This window comes from Crocodylus siamensis, chromosome 11, assembly GCF_052110815.1.
Source record: "Crocodylus siamensis isolate JL-2025a chromosome 11, ASM5211081v1, whole genome shotgun sequence".
In the NCBI taxonomy this organism is placed as follows: Eukaryota; Metazoa; Chordata; order Crocodylia; family Crocodylidae; genus Crocodylus; species Crocodylus siamensis.
The window spans coordinates 65969730-65988874 of record NC_143405.1 but is presented as its reverse complement, the minus strand read 5'-3'; the positions used below and the strand labels follow the sequence as shown (position 1 = coordinate 65988874).

The 19145-nt window shown below is 42.3% G+C and overlaps 1 protein-coding gene across 5 annotated transcripts in view; it reads right to left on the bottom strand.

Moving 5' to 3' along the window:
* The window catches only part of CFAP20DC (CFAP20 domain containing), a 121278-nt gene extending 105142 nt beyond the window's left edge, over positions 1 to 16136 (bottom strand). For 3 of the 5 annotated variants that reach the window (XM_090021421.1, XM_090021420.1, XM_090021423.1), the window contains exons 1-5: positions 15993 to 16135; positions 13496 to 13588; positions 12430 to 12519; positions 11788 to 11881; positions 4190 to 4262 (exon numbers count right to left, since the gene is read on the bottom strand). In XM_090021421.1, coding sequence (XP_089877547.1) covers positions 4190 to 4262; positions 11788 to 11881; positions 12430 to 12519; positions 13496 to 13516 — 278 coding nt within the window. In that variant the 5' untranslated portion in view covers positions 13517 to 13588; positions 15993 to 16135. Of the gene's footprint in view, positions 1 to 4189; positions 4263 to 11787; positions 11882 to 12429; positions 12520 to 13495; positions 13589 to 15992 lie in introns of all 5 variants that reach the window. The other 2 variants (XM_090021424.1, XM_090021422.1) reach the window with 1 other exon arrangement.
* Positions 16137 to 19145: the final 3009 nt, after the last annotated feature.

The window sequence follows — 19145 nt, the reverse complement described above, 5'->3', positions numbered from 1 at the left end:
TCTGCAAACTTGGACAGAGTACATTTCACCCCCTCGTCCAAGTCGCTGATGAAGACATTAAAGAGTATCGGTCCAAGGACCGAGCCCTGCGGGACCCCACTGCCCACAGTCTTCCAGGTCGAAACCGACCCATCCACCACGACTCTCTGGGTGCGACCCTCCAGCCAATTCTCCACCCGCCGGACTGTGCAGTCATCCAAGTCACAGCCCCTTAACTTGTTCACCAGTATGGGGTGGGATACCGTATCAAAGGCCTTCCTGAAGTCCAAGTATACGACATCCACCCCTCCTCCTGCGTCGAGGCGTTTTGTGACCTGGTCATAAAAAGAGACTAGATTGGTCAGGCACGATCTGCCTGCCACGAACCCGTGCTGGTTTCCCCTCAGCATAATTTGTCCTGCCGGGCTCTCACAAATGTGAGCCTTGATGATTTTTTCAAAGATTTTCAAAGAGGTGAGACTGACTGGCCTATAGTTACCCGGGTCCTCCTTCCTCCCCTTCTTGAAAATGGGAACCACATTGGCCCTTTTCCAGTCCTCCGGGACTTGACCCGTGCGCCACGAGCGTTCTAATATTCCCGCCAGTGGTTTGAAAAGGTTTGATAAAGAGCCACAGGTAAGCAGAAGATGGACAAATTCTAAATAAAAGCATGGAAGATCTGAAGTTTTTCTTCCGACTTGGCTCTGGGGCCAATCCCTGCTATCTGGTAGGGTTTCTGTGGCAGTGCACTTTTGGTGCCTGTCACTTTAAGGACTGGAGCAGGCAGCTGCCAGGTGGCTGATTGCAGCAGCCATTTTCAAATGCAGGCCAGCTATATAAAGAGGGCAGTTGGCTGCTAGCAAGGGAGGCAGCAACATCAGCTGACTGAGCTCCTGCTCGGGGACTTGGAGGTAAAGAGAAGTGCTATGGGGAGGTGGAGGCTCCTGTTGTCCTGGTTAAGATGTGAAACTGCACCCTGCCGAGGAAGGGTAGCCTGTGGGGCTTCTGGTGGCATAGGAGCCCCCAGGAAATGCCAGGCCAGTTACCTCCTCAGGAAAGGAAGGGCAGGAAAGGGCACCTTATAACCCTAGCCCCACATCCCTGGTGGTGCTCCAGCAGAGCAGGGAGAGCCCAGGTTCATTAAGAGCCCCAAGGCAGAGTCCAGGCCAGAAGAAGGACCTGGAGCTGCACCCAGGCAGCAGGGTAAAGCCTGGGGGCATGAGTACAGACCCAGTGAGAGAGGGGTGACAGAGAGAGAGAGGTCCTGTGAGTGAATAGAGGCCCTAAGAGAGGGGCATAGTGAAGAGGGAAAAGACCCAATGGGGCCATGGAGGCCTAGTGCGGGGCCAGGAGTAAAGCAGGCTAACAGTTGTTCATGTGAGGGCAGTGGAAACGTTCATGTGAGGGCAGTGGAAACGTTCATGTGAGGGCAGTGGAAGATGCCCAACAGACTGTGCCAGGGCTGACCTAGGTGTGGAGAGACAAGTTGGAAGCTGGGTGAGGCCAGGTGGTATGAATGTGGCCCAGGAGAGTGTGCAGCATGAAAGAGACCAGGTGAGAGCTGGCAGAGTGAATGGGACCCCGGTGAGACGGGTGGTGTGAGAGTGGCCCTCCAGGGTAGTATGGTAGAGCTACAACTATATGCCCAGTTTGCTCCAGACCTAGGCCAGAGAGGTAACACACAGTGGAACATCTGCAAAGGTTGGGGCATGTACAGGGGTGGTCAAAGTATGCACTTACAGCTCTAGTCATCAGGGCATACAAATGGTAGTCTTCCGCTCGAGTAACAGCTGAACTTTATTTTCATCAAGGCATGGCAGGTAAGTGGAGTGGGCAAATTGCCCAGAGACAAGGGAAGACTGGAAGTGGAGACCTGGTCAAGATTGTGATGGTAATTAGAATTTGAGACTAACAGGTTTACAAGAGGCAGGTTCTTATATTTGAGTTCTACTTATTACAGTAGAAGCTGTGTTAACTGGCATGAGTGGGGTAAGGAGGGTGCTGGTTATGTAAAAATTCTGGTTATCAGAATCAATGAAGTGGCGGCTGCGTGGGATGGTGGATGGCTGCCGCTGCATGGGAACTCCTTCATCCCTCACATCTGGCTAGCTGCCTGTGTGGCCCACAAAGGGGAGCCACTTTCCACACTGTCTCAAAACTGTGCCAAAAATTTAAATTCAAACTCCAAGAATAAGAATCGGGGAATATGAATTCAAGAAAGGAGGCCTATTGTTTAATTTTTTCCCAACCTTTTTTTGTAGTCTCAGGAAAATTTGTCATAAGCAAGAAAGTCTAAAGGCAACTGGCTATCAGGCATGTTAGCTATAGATATTATTGAAACGTGCTCAGGGGTGTATTGTTGGAGTCTTTACCACATACCAAAAATATGTACATTAGCTAGTGCTAAAGCAGAGATGGATAAAACAGTTTATAGTCACAGACCAATTAGAACTAGCCTTTTCTGTAGTTCTAGGGTAACTGTTTCAGAAGAGACACTTGCAGTCCTGACAAGCAAAACTGACTTCAGAGCAGCCCAGAACACATGTAGCTTTCAAATCTGGTTCTGTGCTCAAGGCCTTGCAAGTGAAAATGCACTGAAGAAAAACTGATAGGTCTCCATCCCTCAGGGAATAAATTAGGTTACAGAAATCCCTCAATGTTTTAGTTCATTATGAACAAAACAACAAAAAGCAAATCCCAAAAGTAACAAATGCGTGGAAGCTGTTACTCGACTCTTCTTCAGAATCATCACTTCAGAATTCTGCCTCCAGCTTCTGGAACTCAGTAGCATCTATCATGAGCTGTTCATACAAGCGACATAATTTTGTATTATTCATCTAAACTTTTCTGAAATGTCTTGGTCTTGCAATATGCCTACACACTTGTTGTCTGTGTTTACTATTTTATTATTGATGTGAGGTGAATAAAACTCACATTTCTTGTTTAAATATTATCTAGGGACAAAGTACTTAAGTTCTGTTTCAAGGTCAGTAAACCTTTTAGAACCAAGCCGGAAAAAGACAAACCATCTTTTCTTTGGGACAGGGAAAGGGGGCGATAGTCTTGGACAGAGTGGAGTTGATTAGGGTCCAAACTAGGACAAACATATGCCTTGTTACAACCTCTCTACTAGTTATAATTCCCCTAAAGAAACTTAAATGAAATTTCATAACAAAGTTGTCATCTTTTTCCATTTGGCAGATGTGATCTTGCAGTATTACAGACATAGGCTTGTGTAACAGCATCTCTTATTATAGTAGTATAGTTCTGGGAATAGCACAAGTCTGATATTGCATATGGTGTATTTGCTATTATAAATCAAACCTATTTTGTGAGGAGTAATTTTGGTCTTGGTCCTAGATAGCTTTTTCTTTGTTTTTAGATCTTGGCAACAGGCTGGTGAATAGAAGGCCCCTCAGAATTATCCACTAAACCTTGGCCTAAGCAAGCACTCCCTTTAATAATGAGGTTATCTCTCAGACTAGTGGTCTAGTTGTAGAGCTACCTTGTGAGCTGAGAGAAATGGCACAAAGAAGGAAGCTTCTCCTCTGTTTCCTTCACCAATTTCTAAGTAAATAATCAGTTTACAGAAGAAAAGAACATTCTTTGAGCTCAAGACAGATTCTTTTAGTGAATCTGTGTCAAGTTCACCATCCAACTTCAATAGATAACCACAACTAGTGACATTTCAATAGGCAACACTGGAAAAGTTTATGAATCATCTGAAAGTGCCAATGTACTAGATTATTGATTACATGAACAATTGAACAAATTACTAAAGTCAAGCACCTTTATTTTTAATCCCTCTGAAGTACACAAAAATGTTCTTAAACTAAACAGATTTCTCTCTTCCCCAGCTGGGGGAGACTAATTTAATGCATACCATTTCTGATTCTCTCCTGCATGTCAAGAGGAATCTCAAGCACCACTTTTTCCATTTATGTACCTTGCATATGGTTAGATCCCCATCTGCTCTGTATGTTTCCATTATTTTCACTCTTGTTAACAGAATTTGCTTTCTTTCCTTTCCCCAGAGGAATACCAGAATATAGAGGTGTCATCATTAAATTAGCTTAATTACTTCAGGTTAACTTGATACAAAGTCTTTAATACAGAATCTACTACTTGCTATTAATAGCTTCCGATAGTGGTTCAATTGATCTAGTGTCTACTATACATAAAATATATTAGGGTGTTCTACATTTCTTACAGTAATTCAGTGGAGAAGTCTTGTCCCAATGGTACATAAATCTGAAGTACCAGAAACCGCTGGATTAGTCCAACTAGAAAGAGAGAAAAGACACAGACATATAACTAAGGATATACTTGCACAAAGAACTGCCATTTAACATTTCAAAGATATATAGGCATACTGCTGTAAGACTATTTCCCCAGGTTCACACAATATAAGAAATGAAAAAAAGAACTGAAGAAAACCAAATCAAACCATAATAAATGTGCCGTTTTAAAAGTCCCAGTTGTGGTTTTGGCGGAGTTCTTAGGAAAACAAAAGGACTATTTTTTTTTCTTCTGTTTACAGTTCTTCGTTGTGTTGTGAACATATGTAAACTCAGTGTATCCCAGGAAGACACATAAAACAAAACAACAGATTCACACCAATGTTACATAAAAGCATGTGGAACTTATTCTCACTGTTGAGACAGTTTAAACTTTATTAAAGAACTTAATCAAAAACAATCTATCAAAAATGCAATCCAGATTATGACAAGTGTGGGCAACTGAGGCTTTGATGAGGTAGATCTAATTCACATGCTTAAGGCAGTAAAAATACAGCTTAACTGGAAGAGCAAACAATAGGGTCCTGCCAATTCCCTGTGCAGGAAAAGCCATATACTTACAAGCACAAGACGGCTCGAGTCCAAATTTGTTATCTGTTCTTACTGATTCAGTAAGGGAGGCAGTTGCCCCCTCATGGAACTGTGGAGGAGATTTAGGCCTAGAAAGTAACATTAGCCTCAAGTGCCGCATGAGTCTCAGGAGGTCTGCACGAGCTCTGATCATCCACACAGAAGCTCAAAGCCTTTGAGCAGTAGCTCAAAGCAGCTCTTTGTTTTTACCTGTCTGGCTCCTGTGCTACCGCTGGTCACCCCCCAATTTACAAAAAAAGCTCAACCACAGAGCTTAAGACAACAGTTATTCCAGCGCTTACTATTTAGTTTACGGCAGCAAATCAAAGCAATATCTCAGAGCTAGCCAGAGCATTATCCTGGCTAGAGGTAAATTAGCTGGCTTAGTTACTATGAACAGCAGTTGCAGCAGCATGGAGCTGAGCGTTGGGGAGCCACCCACGTATTTTTGCAGAGTCTTGGGCAGGTTCTGTAGCCTGTGCAGAGCTCTGTACTACAGCAGCTCCTGAGCAAGCTAGTGTAAAGTGCAGACAGACGCGCTCCTATTCTGACCCCTGATAAAAACGTGAGCAGAACAATTTCACCAAGCAGTTCTGGCAATATGTCCATAAGTTCTGGCTGAGCTACAGCGTATCTTGTAGAAAGCTATCCAAACTTCTTGCGAAAATTTCTAGTGATGGAGAGTCCATCACATAACTTGTGAATTTGTTCCAGCAGTCAATTGCTCTAAAATGTGAAATGAGTTTCTCTAGCTTTAACTCCCAACATTTTGATTTTGTTATGTCTTTGATTGGAACATAAGAAGTCACCAGTCTTTACTCCTAGGCCACTGACAACTGCATACACTTTAAAGAGTCACATAACCTTTTAGCCTCTCAGTTTTCACCATAAATAAACAACCTATAACACTACCTACCTCTCACTGGTTCTGTAAGGATTATGCTGGTTTGTTGCTATCTACATATGAAGTTGGTCCCAGGTATGACTGTAAACTGCAGCCTAATGGTGAGCCTGGGGGCAGTGTGGTGGGGCTACTGGTGGAGGGGTAGCTCCCATTAAATACTAATGTTGCAACCTCCAGAATACAGCCAGTGAGTATAGGGCACCTCACAACCCTAGCCCCTACTGCCTTGTGGGTACTACTTGTTTGGAGAAAGGCTAAGTGACATCACCTTGACAGAAACGTGCCCTTACTGAGGCATTAGGCCTTATCTGTTATTAGTTCTGATCCGCTGCTCTCTGTCAGAAGCTACCCCAGCGAGGCACTGAACATCTGGACTTGGTCTGGTCTTTGGGTTCTGGTCTCAGTGGTCTAAAGCAGGGGATGGTAGGTCTTGGCCAGGCGCCATTTCTCCATACTCTTGCCTAGACGTCAAAGGTCCTGTGGTGTGATAGTCGCAGGGTTTGGTACAAGCAAATTCATCCGGCATCTGACTAGACCTCTTACATGTACACCATGATCCAGAGGACTGACAGTTGCTTACTACATATGAAGCACCCTGAATACATTTTCACTAGAAGTTAGGTTTCAAATCATCAGAGAACTTGATCAGTTTATGAAAGGTGTTGTATGTCATGGGTGCCCATGACAGCAATGGACAGGGCTCAAAGACCAACAACACTCATTTCAGCCCTAGAAGCCTATGAAAATATTACGTATTTATAGCAAATTCTGCTGATACAGTGGAGGCTGCCCAAGACCTACCATCCCCCCTTTAGACCACTGAGACCAGAATGACCCATTATAGTTTTGTAGTATTAAAGTTTTGGCTTTAACTTACAAAGCAACAAAATAAAATCTCTCAGTAACATGCAGCAAAGTACTCTTCTCCACTCAGTATTACTCTTCCAGAAATACACAGGTGCTCCTATGCAGGTAGGGATGTATTTGGCAGCCATGTTGGTCTGAGACAAGAAGAAATGCAAAACTCTAAACTCCTGGTTCAGAGATGATACCTTTATTAGATCAGCTAAGAAACTGCAAAACATTTATCTTTTTGCTGCAAGCTTTCAGGCACATGTGCCCTTTCTCAGGCTTAGGGAAAATTAAAGATGGTTAAAGCCCCCATGGATAGAAAATAAGCTTCATCTTGCACAGAAGAAGCTGAAGTTAAATATCTGTTCCTCTGGGTCCATGAGAGTTTTTTGTGCGAGTTGCTCTTTGATATGCACATAAGGCAGGATTCCTTCCCCAGTGATGTCAGATGGCAGAAAGGCAGGGAGTTAGAGCAGTCTTTCTTTGTTGTTCAGCAGTGAAGTTTATAACTCCAAAATCAGGCAAAATTTGGCATCTTCCATGTTTCATCTTTTTGTCACAGACCAACACGGCTACCAAATACATCCCTGAAACATTCCATGGAAAGGGCTTCAGGGAATAAACAGACAGAAAGAGCAGGGTACCCCTGATGTAAGGGTGAATGAATGTTTGCCTTCTGTTAAAATAAAGAAAACCATATAATGCACATTTCTGCATGTCACAAGTTAAGAGCATTCTGCATCATTTGAGCCAGGTCTTGAAAGACCTTAGTTAGCAGTACATCCTGACAGGAAGAGCATGGCAACCCTGTTACAGGGCTCCGTGCTACAGTAAAGGAGTGATAAATTATGTTAAAGGTGGCTAGAAAGGACTGGTCAAAGACTTTGACTGTCCTTCAGCTAGGGTGGGGCGGGGCACAGCACGTACATATACTCAGGAAATGAGCACCTGTACAGTGGAGTCATTGCGAGAGAAGGGCCAGAGACACTTAGAGCAACATTCAGTGCAAAGAGAGACAAAGATGAAAGCCAGGGTCTGCAAATCCTTGTGAAAAGTTTATGATGACTAATTGGGAAAAATGGCTAATCTCGGCCAGCTATTCTCACAAGCTTCCATCCATGACTTGCCTTTTAGTGGTGCAGAGAGGGAATCAAATGCCATGTTAACAAGTTTTTAGATCACTATAAAGGAGAGATGGCAAAATTTTCAGTGCTACTGACAACTTGTATATTTGAATTCAGTTTACCAACATTTGAAATATTTGCAGCACATACCCCAAAGGAGAGGGAATGATAACAGATGGAAATTTGCAAACAACATTACAACACTAATACTGAGTTAATTTAGAACCAAATCTATTTTTAGCCCAGAGATTCCACAATGCATTACTTCTTAATCTTCAATTTAAGTCACAACAGTTTATTTTAGCACTGCCAATAAAAAATTGAAGTTGGATTTCTTATAAAGATTCATTAGTGTAATATTTATAATACTAAAGATAGTGCTGAATTTCCTTTGTAAAATCAGAATAATTAATCTTTAAATCATTAGTGCAGGACCAGACTTCACAATTTCTCATTTACTACTTCATTGTGTATGCTTGAGAAAAGTTAAATTAATTTGTAATTACAAGACACTGTACAAGAAATATATTAGAAGATTCCTGTTTGACCCAATTAAAATAACTAACTGTCTTACAGTTAAAAAAAAAAAAAAAGCAAGCAGTTAAATCACACATAGCTTGGTTCATTACAATAGGCCTTATACAGGCATTACATCTTGCCACAGAGTTTCAGATACAAGCAGTTGGGTTAGTGGTGTGCTCACAGGAAAATAACTGCCTCTGAATTTAGCTTGAGTGCTGCCTGAGCAGACAATAGTGGAAAACAATCCATACTGCTGATCAGACAACTGATCATATAACCATGCCGGAAGCGTGGGCAGACTTTTTCTGACTGTTGCAGTGCCAGTTTTATTTGGGGGAAGAGTCAGGTGTTCTTTCAGATATTATTACCATCTTCCCCAAACTATGACCGTGTTGAAATGAAAAAGATCCAATTTCTAGGTCTCCGTAAGGACTTTTTTGGGGGGAGGGAAAAAATCATTACCAAGAATTCTACTAAGTGCAGCAATAATTTTAAAGAATGTTTTAAAAACATGAAAAATTGCATAATTTACAGAAAACTATTTCCTTATGAAAATACTCGGTAACTCATTGCTATAGCTTCATTTGTTATTACAGCTCCCACAGAAGATATTTAATGATACAATAAACATTCATACAACCACTGTATAGGAGACCATTAGTTAATATCTATATGAATGACCCAAGTCCCCATCCTGCTCTATCAACTCACTTTACATACACAGGATTTGCATTAAAAAAGCAAACTTACTCTCTTTCTAGTTTGTCTACTGCCGTCTTAAATAGCAAAATACAAACCTTAGCAAAGCTGTCCCCTGAGGCTGCCTTGTTCCTAGGTGTGACAGATGCAAGACCTTGGAAGCACAGAAACTTCAAAGACTATTATATTGAGATGTGGTAGATGCTCTAAACACAGTGAACATTAAAAAAGATGACTGTATGGCTGCTGTAAGTCTTATGTAGCTCTGTGTTCCTGGCTCAGCAAGGGGTAACTAATGCAAATCCCACAGCTGATAAACAAGTCTAGGAAAGTTTTACCTCCTGGGGAAACAGAGTACACTGGTTTGCCCTGGTATACATAAGTGGACAAAAGAGAAGGATTTAAAGAGGCAACCCTGAGCCAAGGTCAAGGGATATGCAGACTGGGACAAAGACCTGATGAGGTGGCATCCGTAACTGCCAGGATCTCCTGAGGTTAATGGGTAATATCTGGAACGTTTAGCACAGCTGTAAAATATTGCTTTACAGGAGGAATGTCAAACATGGCCCACAGGCCTGATCCGGCCCTGGGAACTGTTCCATCCTGCCTGCTGGTACTCTGGCAGGCTACCAAAAGTTGAGGGACATGACCTGTCACAGAATTCAGAGTCCCCAGACAATAAATGGCATTATGCTTCGTGATAGCTGACTGATCACTGTCACTATTTCTCAAAGAGGAGAAAGTTTTGCAATGAGGCCAGACTTACTAGGCAGAGACTGACATGTAAGGAGACTGCAGACTTGTCTTAACAACAGCAAAGAGAGGCCCACCCAGTAAATGATGGTCAGAGGCCCAAGTCCTAAACACCAAGGTTCTCCCAAGGAAGGCTCTGCCACCTCTACCTTTGTCCCCAGTCTTTCCACCTTTCTAAATGCTAACTTTCCAAATTCATTCTGGAATCTAAAGGCCTAGCACATTCTGACTCAGGTTATCACCAAAAATTAAGATAGTAGGAAGGATGGTTTAGGGCAAGGGTTGGCAACCTGTTTTGGAGCGGCAGGCCAAAGTAGTGCAGCCCAGTCCTTCCAACACTGGTGCCACTGATGTGAGTCGCCTGCTGCTGAAATGCCACCAATCTGGTCTGCTACCAAAATGCTGCTGATATCCAATTTTATAGGCTAGGTGTGGCCCACAGGCTGTAGGATGCTGATCTTTGGTTTAGGGCAGGGATGGCCAACCTGTAGCACAGATGCCACAAGTGGCATGGACAACCTCTGTGCATGGCATGCAGCAGATCAGAGAAGGAACAGGCAGCACAGGGGCAGATACAGCAGAAAGTAGAGCAGCTGATTGTCAGGGCATGAGGATCAGAGTGGCATTCAAATAGGCTGTGCAGCCAATTTGCGGCATACCTGCTAAAAAGTTTGGACCTAACTGCTCTAGGGGACAGGGAAATGGATGGGGAATGACCTGACTTCAAGTTCTAGTTCAGCCACAGACTTACTGGAAGGGGGTATAACTTCCACGTCAGGGTTTTACCTTTTGGCAGGGGCTCTGCTACTGGACCTTTAACAGTCTTTACAGTGGCTTAAAATGGGGCTAAAAGCTTCGTAAGACCCTTTGCACAAAGGTAGTATTTCACCCTGAAGGATGAATTTGGTAATAAAAGAAACATGAAAAGTGAATATATGCTTGTCAGAGACTTCATGAGATAAGATTTCTAAACACTTTTTAAATTAGGGGACAGTGGTATTTTACCACCCATAGAATGACACATATAGGAAAAAAAATCTAGTTATGGGGGGAAAATGCAAGTAATACGTTTAGAAAATAAAGTTTATTTGTAATCTGTTAGTGTTGATAACGTGTTAGGATCCAGTTGGCCTTTGAACAGGTACATGGGTCAGTCCTTATGAATCAGCTTACAAGAAAAGGGCCTAAGCTGATGTTCAATCTGCAAGACAAAATCCTTATACACAAATATGAATATTTTAGCAGCCAAAGTTGTGATGATCAGTTTGGGTTTATTCAGTGGGAAATCTCAGACCAAACAATGAAAGTCAGAATTAGATATATTTGGTATATTTGATTTAAGATCACATACCAGACAATGTAAGTCAGAATTTCTTCCCTGAGTTTGATGGAATGATGCCAATCTACCCCAGGTCAGGACCCAGCTGCCAGAAGACAAATATCTGTCTGTAAAATTGCTTGCCAAAATCCCTGAACCCATGAGAGTTACTTTAGTACTTTTAAAAAGTGAGAAATTATGTAAAAATACAGTTTCATGCTGTTGAAAATCTTTTCATCCATTCCTATTTTCTATTCTAATTTTAAAAGTGAAGTGGTTTAGACATTTCTTCTGTAAAAAGCAAATCGGAAGCAACCAACATAATACTTTATCCTTGGTCTCTATAGCATCTTTCACAATGGCCTTTACCATAAAGCCACTAAACATCTCTGAAGTGGGTAAAATATCACTAAATTAAAGAATAAAATTAAATAGATTAATGATCCCATTTAGCACTAACTGAACAACTTGCTGCTTTAAATGAGCACTGGCTTGGACCCTAAGTTATTTGCCCAAGGTCAGACAATAAGAGTCAGGAATGGAACAAATGAAGTGATAACAATGGAGCTGTAACAATTTACTCCTGCTACAAAATGCTTAATTGTGTGTGGCATTTCTAAACCTTCTGCTCACTGGTAATGACTGCCTTGCGGAACAGCGACATCATTTATTTAACTGACAGTAGAAGAGGCCAAACTAAGAGACAGTATTGCAGATAGGTTTAGTAGTTTTAATAACATCTCAAATATTTAATGTTTTGATACTTACGAGTCTGTCTCGCTTCCTTTGGTAGCTGCATCTTGTTCGTTTGACTGCTTCCCTCAAGTACAAAGATAAAGCCTTTGACCTCCTTATCAAACTCCTACAAAAACAGGACAGTGTACAAAACAAACAAAATAGCTGCCTCCTCGCTGAAGAAAGCAAGTGTCATCCCCGCAATAACACATAGCCAACATGTAAGGTTAGCTTAGTTTTATTTTCAAGACAAACAGGATTTACACTACGATACATGGCAGTCAATCGCAGAACAATTAAGAGATGTTAGAAAAAAAACACATGCCATAAAGCGTCCCTTTTATTCATATATTTTGTGAATAGACTGTGTCGACGTGTTGAATTCGTGACCCACTGGCCCAGACTTGACTCAAGAGATATTGGAATAACAGAACTACTTTGTTTTTTTCTACTAGAAATAGTTCAACTACAAAACTGCAGTTGTGACTAATCCAGTTTGCAAATAGGCATACAGTGCAAATTTAAGTGGTCGTTTATTCTGTCATCATGATGGAACTGCAAGTGACAACTTTTCTATACTCAGGCCAAAGCCCTCATTACCTTTTAATTTTGAACTCCAAGTACACTATTGGATGTTTTATACTCTGCGACCTACAAATTCCCCATAAAACTTACTTTCCAAATTGCTGATGGGCTGCCAAAGATCTTCCATTTTGCTCCTGGATTCTTGCCTTGAGCACTGAATATTTCAACAAACTGGCCACCCTGTGAAAAAAACAGTTTAAAGATCCATCACCCCATCCAAGTGTTGAACATGGCTTCATCACTGAGCGGAGTCTGATAAAAGCTGAACACATGAGGGCAAACTGCCAAACAATGGCTAACCACAGTCAATATAAATATTATTGACCACAATTCTGATGCCAATCTTAATCCCAGCTTCTAATCAATCCAAAAACAGCACACATCACATTTGATATTTGACTGTATATTTGAACTGATGCTTAAGTAAAGCCAATACACCATGGATATAGTAAAGAAACACCAACTGTTCTTACTATTTTATCCTTTTAAGAGCAAAAAGTTACATGGTATGTAAAAAAAATTAAATAAGCAACAGATGAATGGCTTTATAGAGACGTGTTTAATTCTGCAACTCAGACAAAAAAGGATTTTTCTGAGTCACACCCAGCTAAAAAAACTAAATAAAAAGGTAAAATGAATATAGCTGATATTGTGGAGGGTTTGTTTTTTTCCCCAATATTCCATGAAAACACTTAATTGATGGTCTCCAAGAATGCCAGCTTTGCACCTTCACAGAATTGACTAAAGGTTTACAACCAAACAACAAGCCCATTAACTCATCATTAAATTCAGTGAAGATTCAAAGTGGTGTTTCATGAAAACACGGGCCCAATTTTCTTTTGAATGAATAAGGGATGAAATGGGGGGAAATAAACCCACTGCAGACAAGAGACTTAAAGTTAATGGAACCATTTGCCTGTAAGAGGACTGTGGCATGAACTACGGTTCCTGCAACATCAAACTTGGATATTTTTATATTCCACACTACTGGCAGTTACGTTGAAAATTACTTCCATATTTGCAAACAGGGATTAGAAGATACTGTATGACTAAATATCCAAGAAAATTTCAACAACACTTTTTTTGCTACACAGTTTGTAGCTTCCATTCGTTTCTTCCATGGGTGAAACAGAAAGAATAGCTATCGCTGCTTTACCTGATATTCATTTTTAAACATTCTTGCAGATGTTTCACAGCTGGAAAATAATTTCAGCAGCTCAAATAAGCAATGAGACACTTAACGATGTTGCTGAAAGTAAGAAAAAAGTTTGTTGTAAATGAAATTCTGCCAAAAAAAGAAAGAAAACGTTTCCCTATCATCAAACAGGAATCCATATTTTCAGATATAATTTTCAAATAAAATCATATAAAAATCCAGTTCTACTTCCTATGTCTCTATAATTTTAAAAGCTAATTAGCACAAATCCAAAATACTTAGAGTAGCATGTAACTCTTTGGTATCAAAGAGCTACCACACATCATTTAGCTTCAAGAAGTGATCAATGCTGTTGCTCTTTAAGCAGTACTTTTCTTTTTTTTTTTGTAAGTACTATTCACTAGCTGCCTGCTACGTCTTCACTGTTCTCATGAGTCAATGGAAGTTAATGGTAGTTTGCACCTCAAAATTTGCTTAGCATATACCCATTCAATTCCCAAATGCTACTCTAGAACCTAGTTCCAAGAGGTGTCAACTGTCCTGAAAGAAGTTGAGGGCAAAACTGCACCTCTAGTATACAAGTTTGCATGATACCCAGCTGCATCTAAATTCTTACAAATACTCATTCCCTGAATTTAAGATGATTTCTGACGCCATGCTATTTCTTTGCATTCTGAAATAATTTTGCTAGCAGTATGCCTACTGGGAAGCATTTAGCATAACTTACCTCGGGAACTAGGTTAGTCGCTGTACTATTCTTTCAAAACCAGGAACCACTAAAATCAGTCAAACTTGCACATGATCTCACATGAACTAACAAGCTTCATCTCCGATCTTGCACACATTTACACATGTAAGTTACTCATGTTTACAGGATCAGGACCTTAAAGAGCATCACTTGACTGGAAATATATGGCAATGCCGTTTTAGGGAACTGTGATCATGTTTCTTGGGTGCTTATGTCTTCTATTTTTCTATTCAACTGATACTAATTTCCTGATTAGCGTTCTGTCAGATGCACTTTAAAAACAATTAGAAATTATTTGCCATATGTAGCTGCAAAAATAATGTTAATTTTGGTGATTACATTGCAGTTTAGAAGCTAAGATACTCATAGCATGCTATCCAACTGTGATTAATATTTTGACTGTATTGCTTTAACGCTGCCTACCAGTATTCTCATGCATGAATTGTATTAGACCGTATGCCACACCATGTTTATAATCAAGTCACTTATTGGTTAAAAATGCTGAAAGTCTGCTCAATCAGTAGATTTTTTTTTTAATGGGCAAATTACCTAGTAACTATATTAAGTTACTTAATTGACATCATGATGAATTAATCATTTATAAGTTTCCAGGTACTATACTACTTACTACCTTGTTCTACAAATAAAGCAATCTGACAGCATATTAATTTCTGGAAAATGTTATCGTTGTAATGTTTATTTTCCCCTTTCAATCTAGTCTTCACTATTACGGCTTTTAAAACAGGGCACCAGTGTTCAACATCCCACAACTCATCTCTCAGTTGAGAGTAACGACGTTTTATGGGAAATTTTATGGCAGCCTTCATGTACTGATTCTCCGTGCCAAAACTTCATGTGACAGGCAAGTGATGAGAGAGGCAAAGTGGTTATGTTTTCTTGTAGCAGAAATAAAAAAAGCCTGTATAAATAACTGTACTCCAGACGTGCGAGCACCCTGCGTTCAGGGCTGAGGCCTCCACCCAAGGTTTCTTAGGAGGGGGATGTAGGGAAGAAGAGGCTTTCCAACCCCCTCAGCTGTAGCCCAGGAAAATGTTTTCCTGTTGACAACTCTTACTATTGAGCATGGCTTTATCAGCCTCTGGTCTACCATACACAGGACTGTACTTCATCCCCTTCACCTTCCTATCTTTGGGACTGGATAGTCTAAAGCGACAGGGAGGCGTGACCAGCGCTGGTTTTCTAAATCCTGAGCGATCAATTGCCTCGGCAATGTCAGCGTCCCTTCACACCAGTACACACTAGCCAGGGGTATCGCTAAGGGAGGGCTGGCATTAGTTGAAACGAAGCCCCCCTCCCCATACAGTTTAAGAGTTATCCCCATTTAGTGGATGCTTGACTGCCCTTCTGTGGAGTCAGTCTGGTGACATGCACAGAGCAAGAGACCCCTATAGCGAGAGGGGGCTCTCCTGATAGGGATTCAGTGAAATTGACACCATTACATGCCCGGTGGGGCCCCTCACAACGCCAGACGAGACGGGGCCGGGAAACATGGGGACAAAACGGGCCAGGTGGGTACTGCCCACCTCTGTGCAGGCCTGATCCCAGCCAAGAAGGGGAAAGGCCATTGAGGACTGCACGGGCGGTTTTCCTAGGGGAGGGGGCAAACCCGACCCCCCGGTCTCCCATCCACATAATGACCATGCCTAGCCCTGCTTAGCTCCCGCTCAACCGCGAGAGGCGGGACCTGCGGCACCGCCCGCACCCAGCCCGCACTGCGGATCATCTCACCTGAGGGCGGCACGGCAGCGTCCAACATGGCGGCGGGGGAGCGCCGAGTCATCGATGGGCCCGGCTTCACCTGAGGGCGGAACCGCAGCGTCCAACATGGCGGCGGGGAACGCCGAGTGATCGATGGGCCCAGCCTCACCTGAGGGCCCGCGCTGTTCAAAATGGCGGCGGAGAGCGCCGTTCCAACGATGGGTCCTTCTCCTGCCCTCAGAGGGATGGGGCAGCTCCCACATGCAGGCAGGCCTCGGGGCCATTGCCAAGGGAAAGCGTCTCCACAGGCTCTGAGACACCCTGGCACAGACAAGCCGTGTGTGATAGAAGAAGTGTAAACGAGGCCCCAAGGGCGAGACCACAGCCAGGGCCCACAAGGACAGGGTTGCAGCCCGGCCCTCTGTCCCTGTCCTGGTTCCTTTTCCATCATTAATATTAGGAACGAGGAACTGATTTCAAACCTGTGACTAGAAAAGGGCCCGCAAAGGCGGCCAGGACCATGAGCAGCATGGAGGGGCTTCCCCACGCAGGCCAGGAAAGAGGCGCTGGAGCGGGGGCGCGATCAGGGTTTCCAAAATCCTCAGTGTGTTATTGACTCTCAGAGGAGAAGGAGGGGTTGCCGCAGGAGAACAGCAGACAGTCGGTTCAGAGACAAACGCAAGGAAGGATGTTGAATTTCAGTGTACCATGCACGTGGATTTCGGTGCCATGGTACGTGGTGACAGCTGCGAGTCCGGAAGGGATCGGATGCAGGCGGGGAGGAAAGGGGCATCGGTAGCTGTCGATGGGAGGGAGCAAGGGGCACGGCCTCTGCGTCAGACCTGCCTGGGCCTTCAATGCTGGAGGCTGCAAAGGAGAGAGAGCCGGGAAAACCCTGGTGAGACCCCATTCGGCACCTGCTCCCTGCCACCGTGAGACGAGACCTGTGGTCTTGACCCTGTGCATGGCAATTTTACGTTCCTCACCTCATCAAAATCACTGGGGTTTTTTGGTTTGAAAAAGACTGAGCCTACTGATATCAGGTGCAGGAAAAAGCACAAGTGAGTAGTCACGGAGCTGTGTCAAATACAAGGATTCTTCTAGATCCCCTGAAAAAACCTTCCAAGCGATAGAGAAAAAGGTCCCACGTACCAGATTCGATCCAGGCTTCTAGGATGAGATTTCCGTCAAAGATCTTGCCTTTTAATGACTGTTCTTTTGATAAAGGCATTCATTCCTGACGCTTTATAGCTGCTTCTTGGAGGCATTACTGGATGCTTTTTCTTTTCTCGGGTATGTCTTATCAGTCCAAGTGAGAACAATTATTGATAATGCTGTAACCCATCTCGGCAGAGCAATTTTATTCTTAAACATCCAGAGCACCCTAATAAGGTACAATTATAGTCCATTGGGGCAGGGGGAGAGTTAAATCAAATATGAAATATCTATAACTTTACAATTTTTAACTGTCACTATGAAAGAAAACATGCACCGTGCAGTTTTATCATGTGATAGGTTGCACTGATGAAAGGTTCTAGGGTACTGACGATTGGACGTTAAAGACAAAAACAACAAATTCACAAATGAATTGAAGGCTAATAAATAAAAGTAGAACAAGGACAAGAACAAGCTGGCAATAACATCAAGATAAATGTTAAAACTTGTTAGTCTGGTTTGTGGAAGTTTTAGACAATGTATTAGTGAAAGCACGTGCAGTTTTAGCTAAAAGGATCTTAAAATTTATGTTGCACCATTCTGGATGATTCAGAAGCCCATCTGACGGATGTTATGGAAGGGACTGAGAAGCTGAGAAATCCCAGAAAACCCTAAGATCCAGGCTGAAAATCGTGAGGTTAGGTCTGTGAGAGCAATATGTGTAGGATCAGCTACTTGTCTGCTCAGGGCAAATTTAGCTGAAGAAGCCCTTCTTGCCAACCACAGTAGGTGCAATGAATAAGCAACAAATAATAAATCCATTCTAGAGAAGCAGAATGTATTTGTTCAGCTTGCACAGGAAAAGCACTTATCCCTTTGCTCTAGACACCTGTAACACAACTGAAAATTACAGATAATTACTGTAAAAAAGTAACAAATAAGGAACCATTATACAACTTAACCCTTATATTGACTGAATGTCTTGTTGTTCTTGTGAGGCACAGTTACTTTCAAGATATTCATAATACTGACAGCGATAGTGTTGTCTCATTACCTGTTATAATCGCTACCTGATCTAGACAGCCTTTTTATCTGGCAGCTGGCTTACATCTATATTTGAAGTATGGTTACTAATTCTTCACGATCGTATCAGATATCAGGATTGAGATCAAACTTGATCTGCAGTTTGCAGTGGCTAATATTCTGAAGAGGTATTTGGTTTTTAGCAAGCACTCAGTAACAACTCTTAGGGAAAAATGCAAACTAATGTGCATTTAGTCTTCTAGCATACCCCTACAGTGCTCAATACTTAAGCCGTTTCACTTCACAACATGTTGCAGTGAACACATTTTCATTCCAATTCAGAATAGGAATTATGAACATATGGACCCCCCCTTCCTGGTGTAAATATCTTCTGCACAAGGTGTGGTTAGTTCTCCTATCTTTTGAATTAAAATGCAAGTATATTAGTAGCATCATGCTGGGAACTGAATTGACTTAATTTAGAAGAGTATTTGGTGTACACCAGATATTTGATGTGTGATATTAAGAACAGGCATCTTTAAAAGCCCCCAACTGATACAGCCTGGCTCTATATCCCTAAGAATATTTCCGCAATTTCCTTCACCCATTTCTGACTGCTTTATTCAGTAACATTACTCTCACATGGAGCAGCCTGCCAGTTAATGTATGCCAAGTGGCCTGTCTTCCCTCCTGCATAAAGCGCAGTTTGAGCTGTAATGACCATTTGCCAGTCTGATAGTGCTATATACTGTGTTCTTCTGAATTGTCCCTCCTTGCGTGTTTTCTAACTGGCATCCAATTTGGGATTCCTTTATCTGACAAGTATGCACCTTGTAAAATCTTGTGTACATTCAGGGACCTATGTAAATAATAAGTAGTGATTAAAATGACAAAGCAAGAAAGCATCTTGTCACCTAGCAGTTTCTGAAGAACTGTGCTACCATTACACTTACCACTGTGTCACGGGCTGGAGCAGAGCTGGGAGGGGAAGAGGGCCAACGAGAC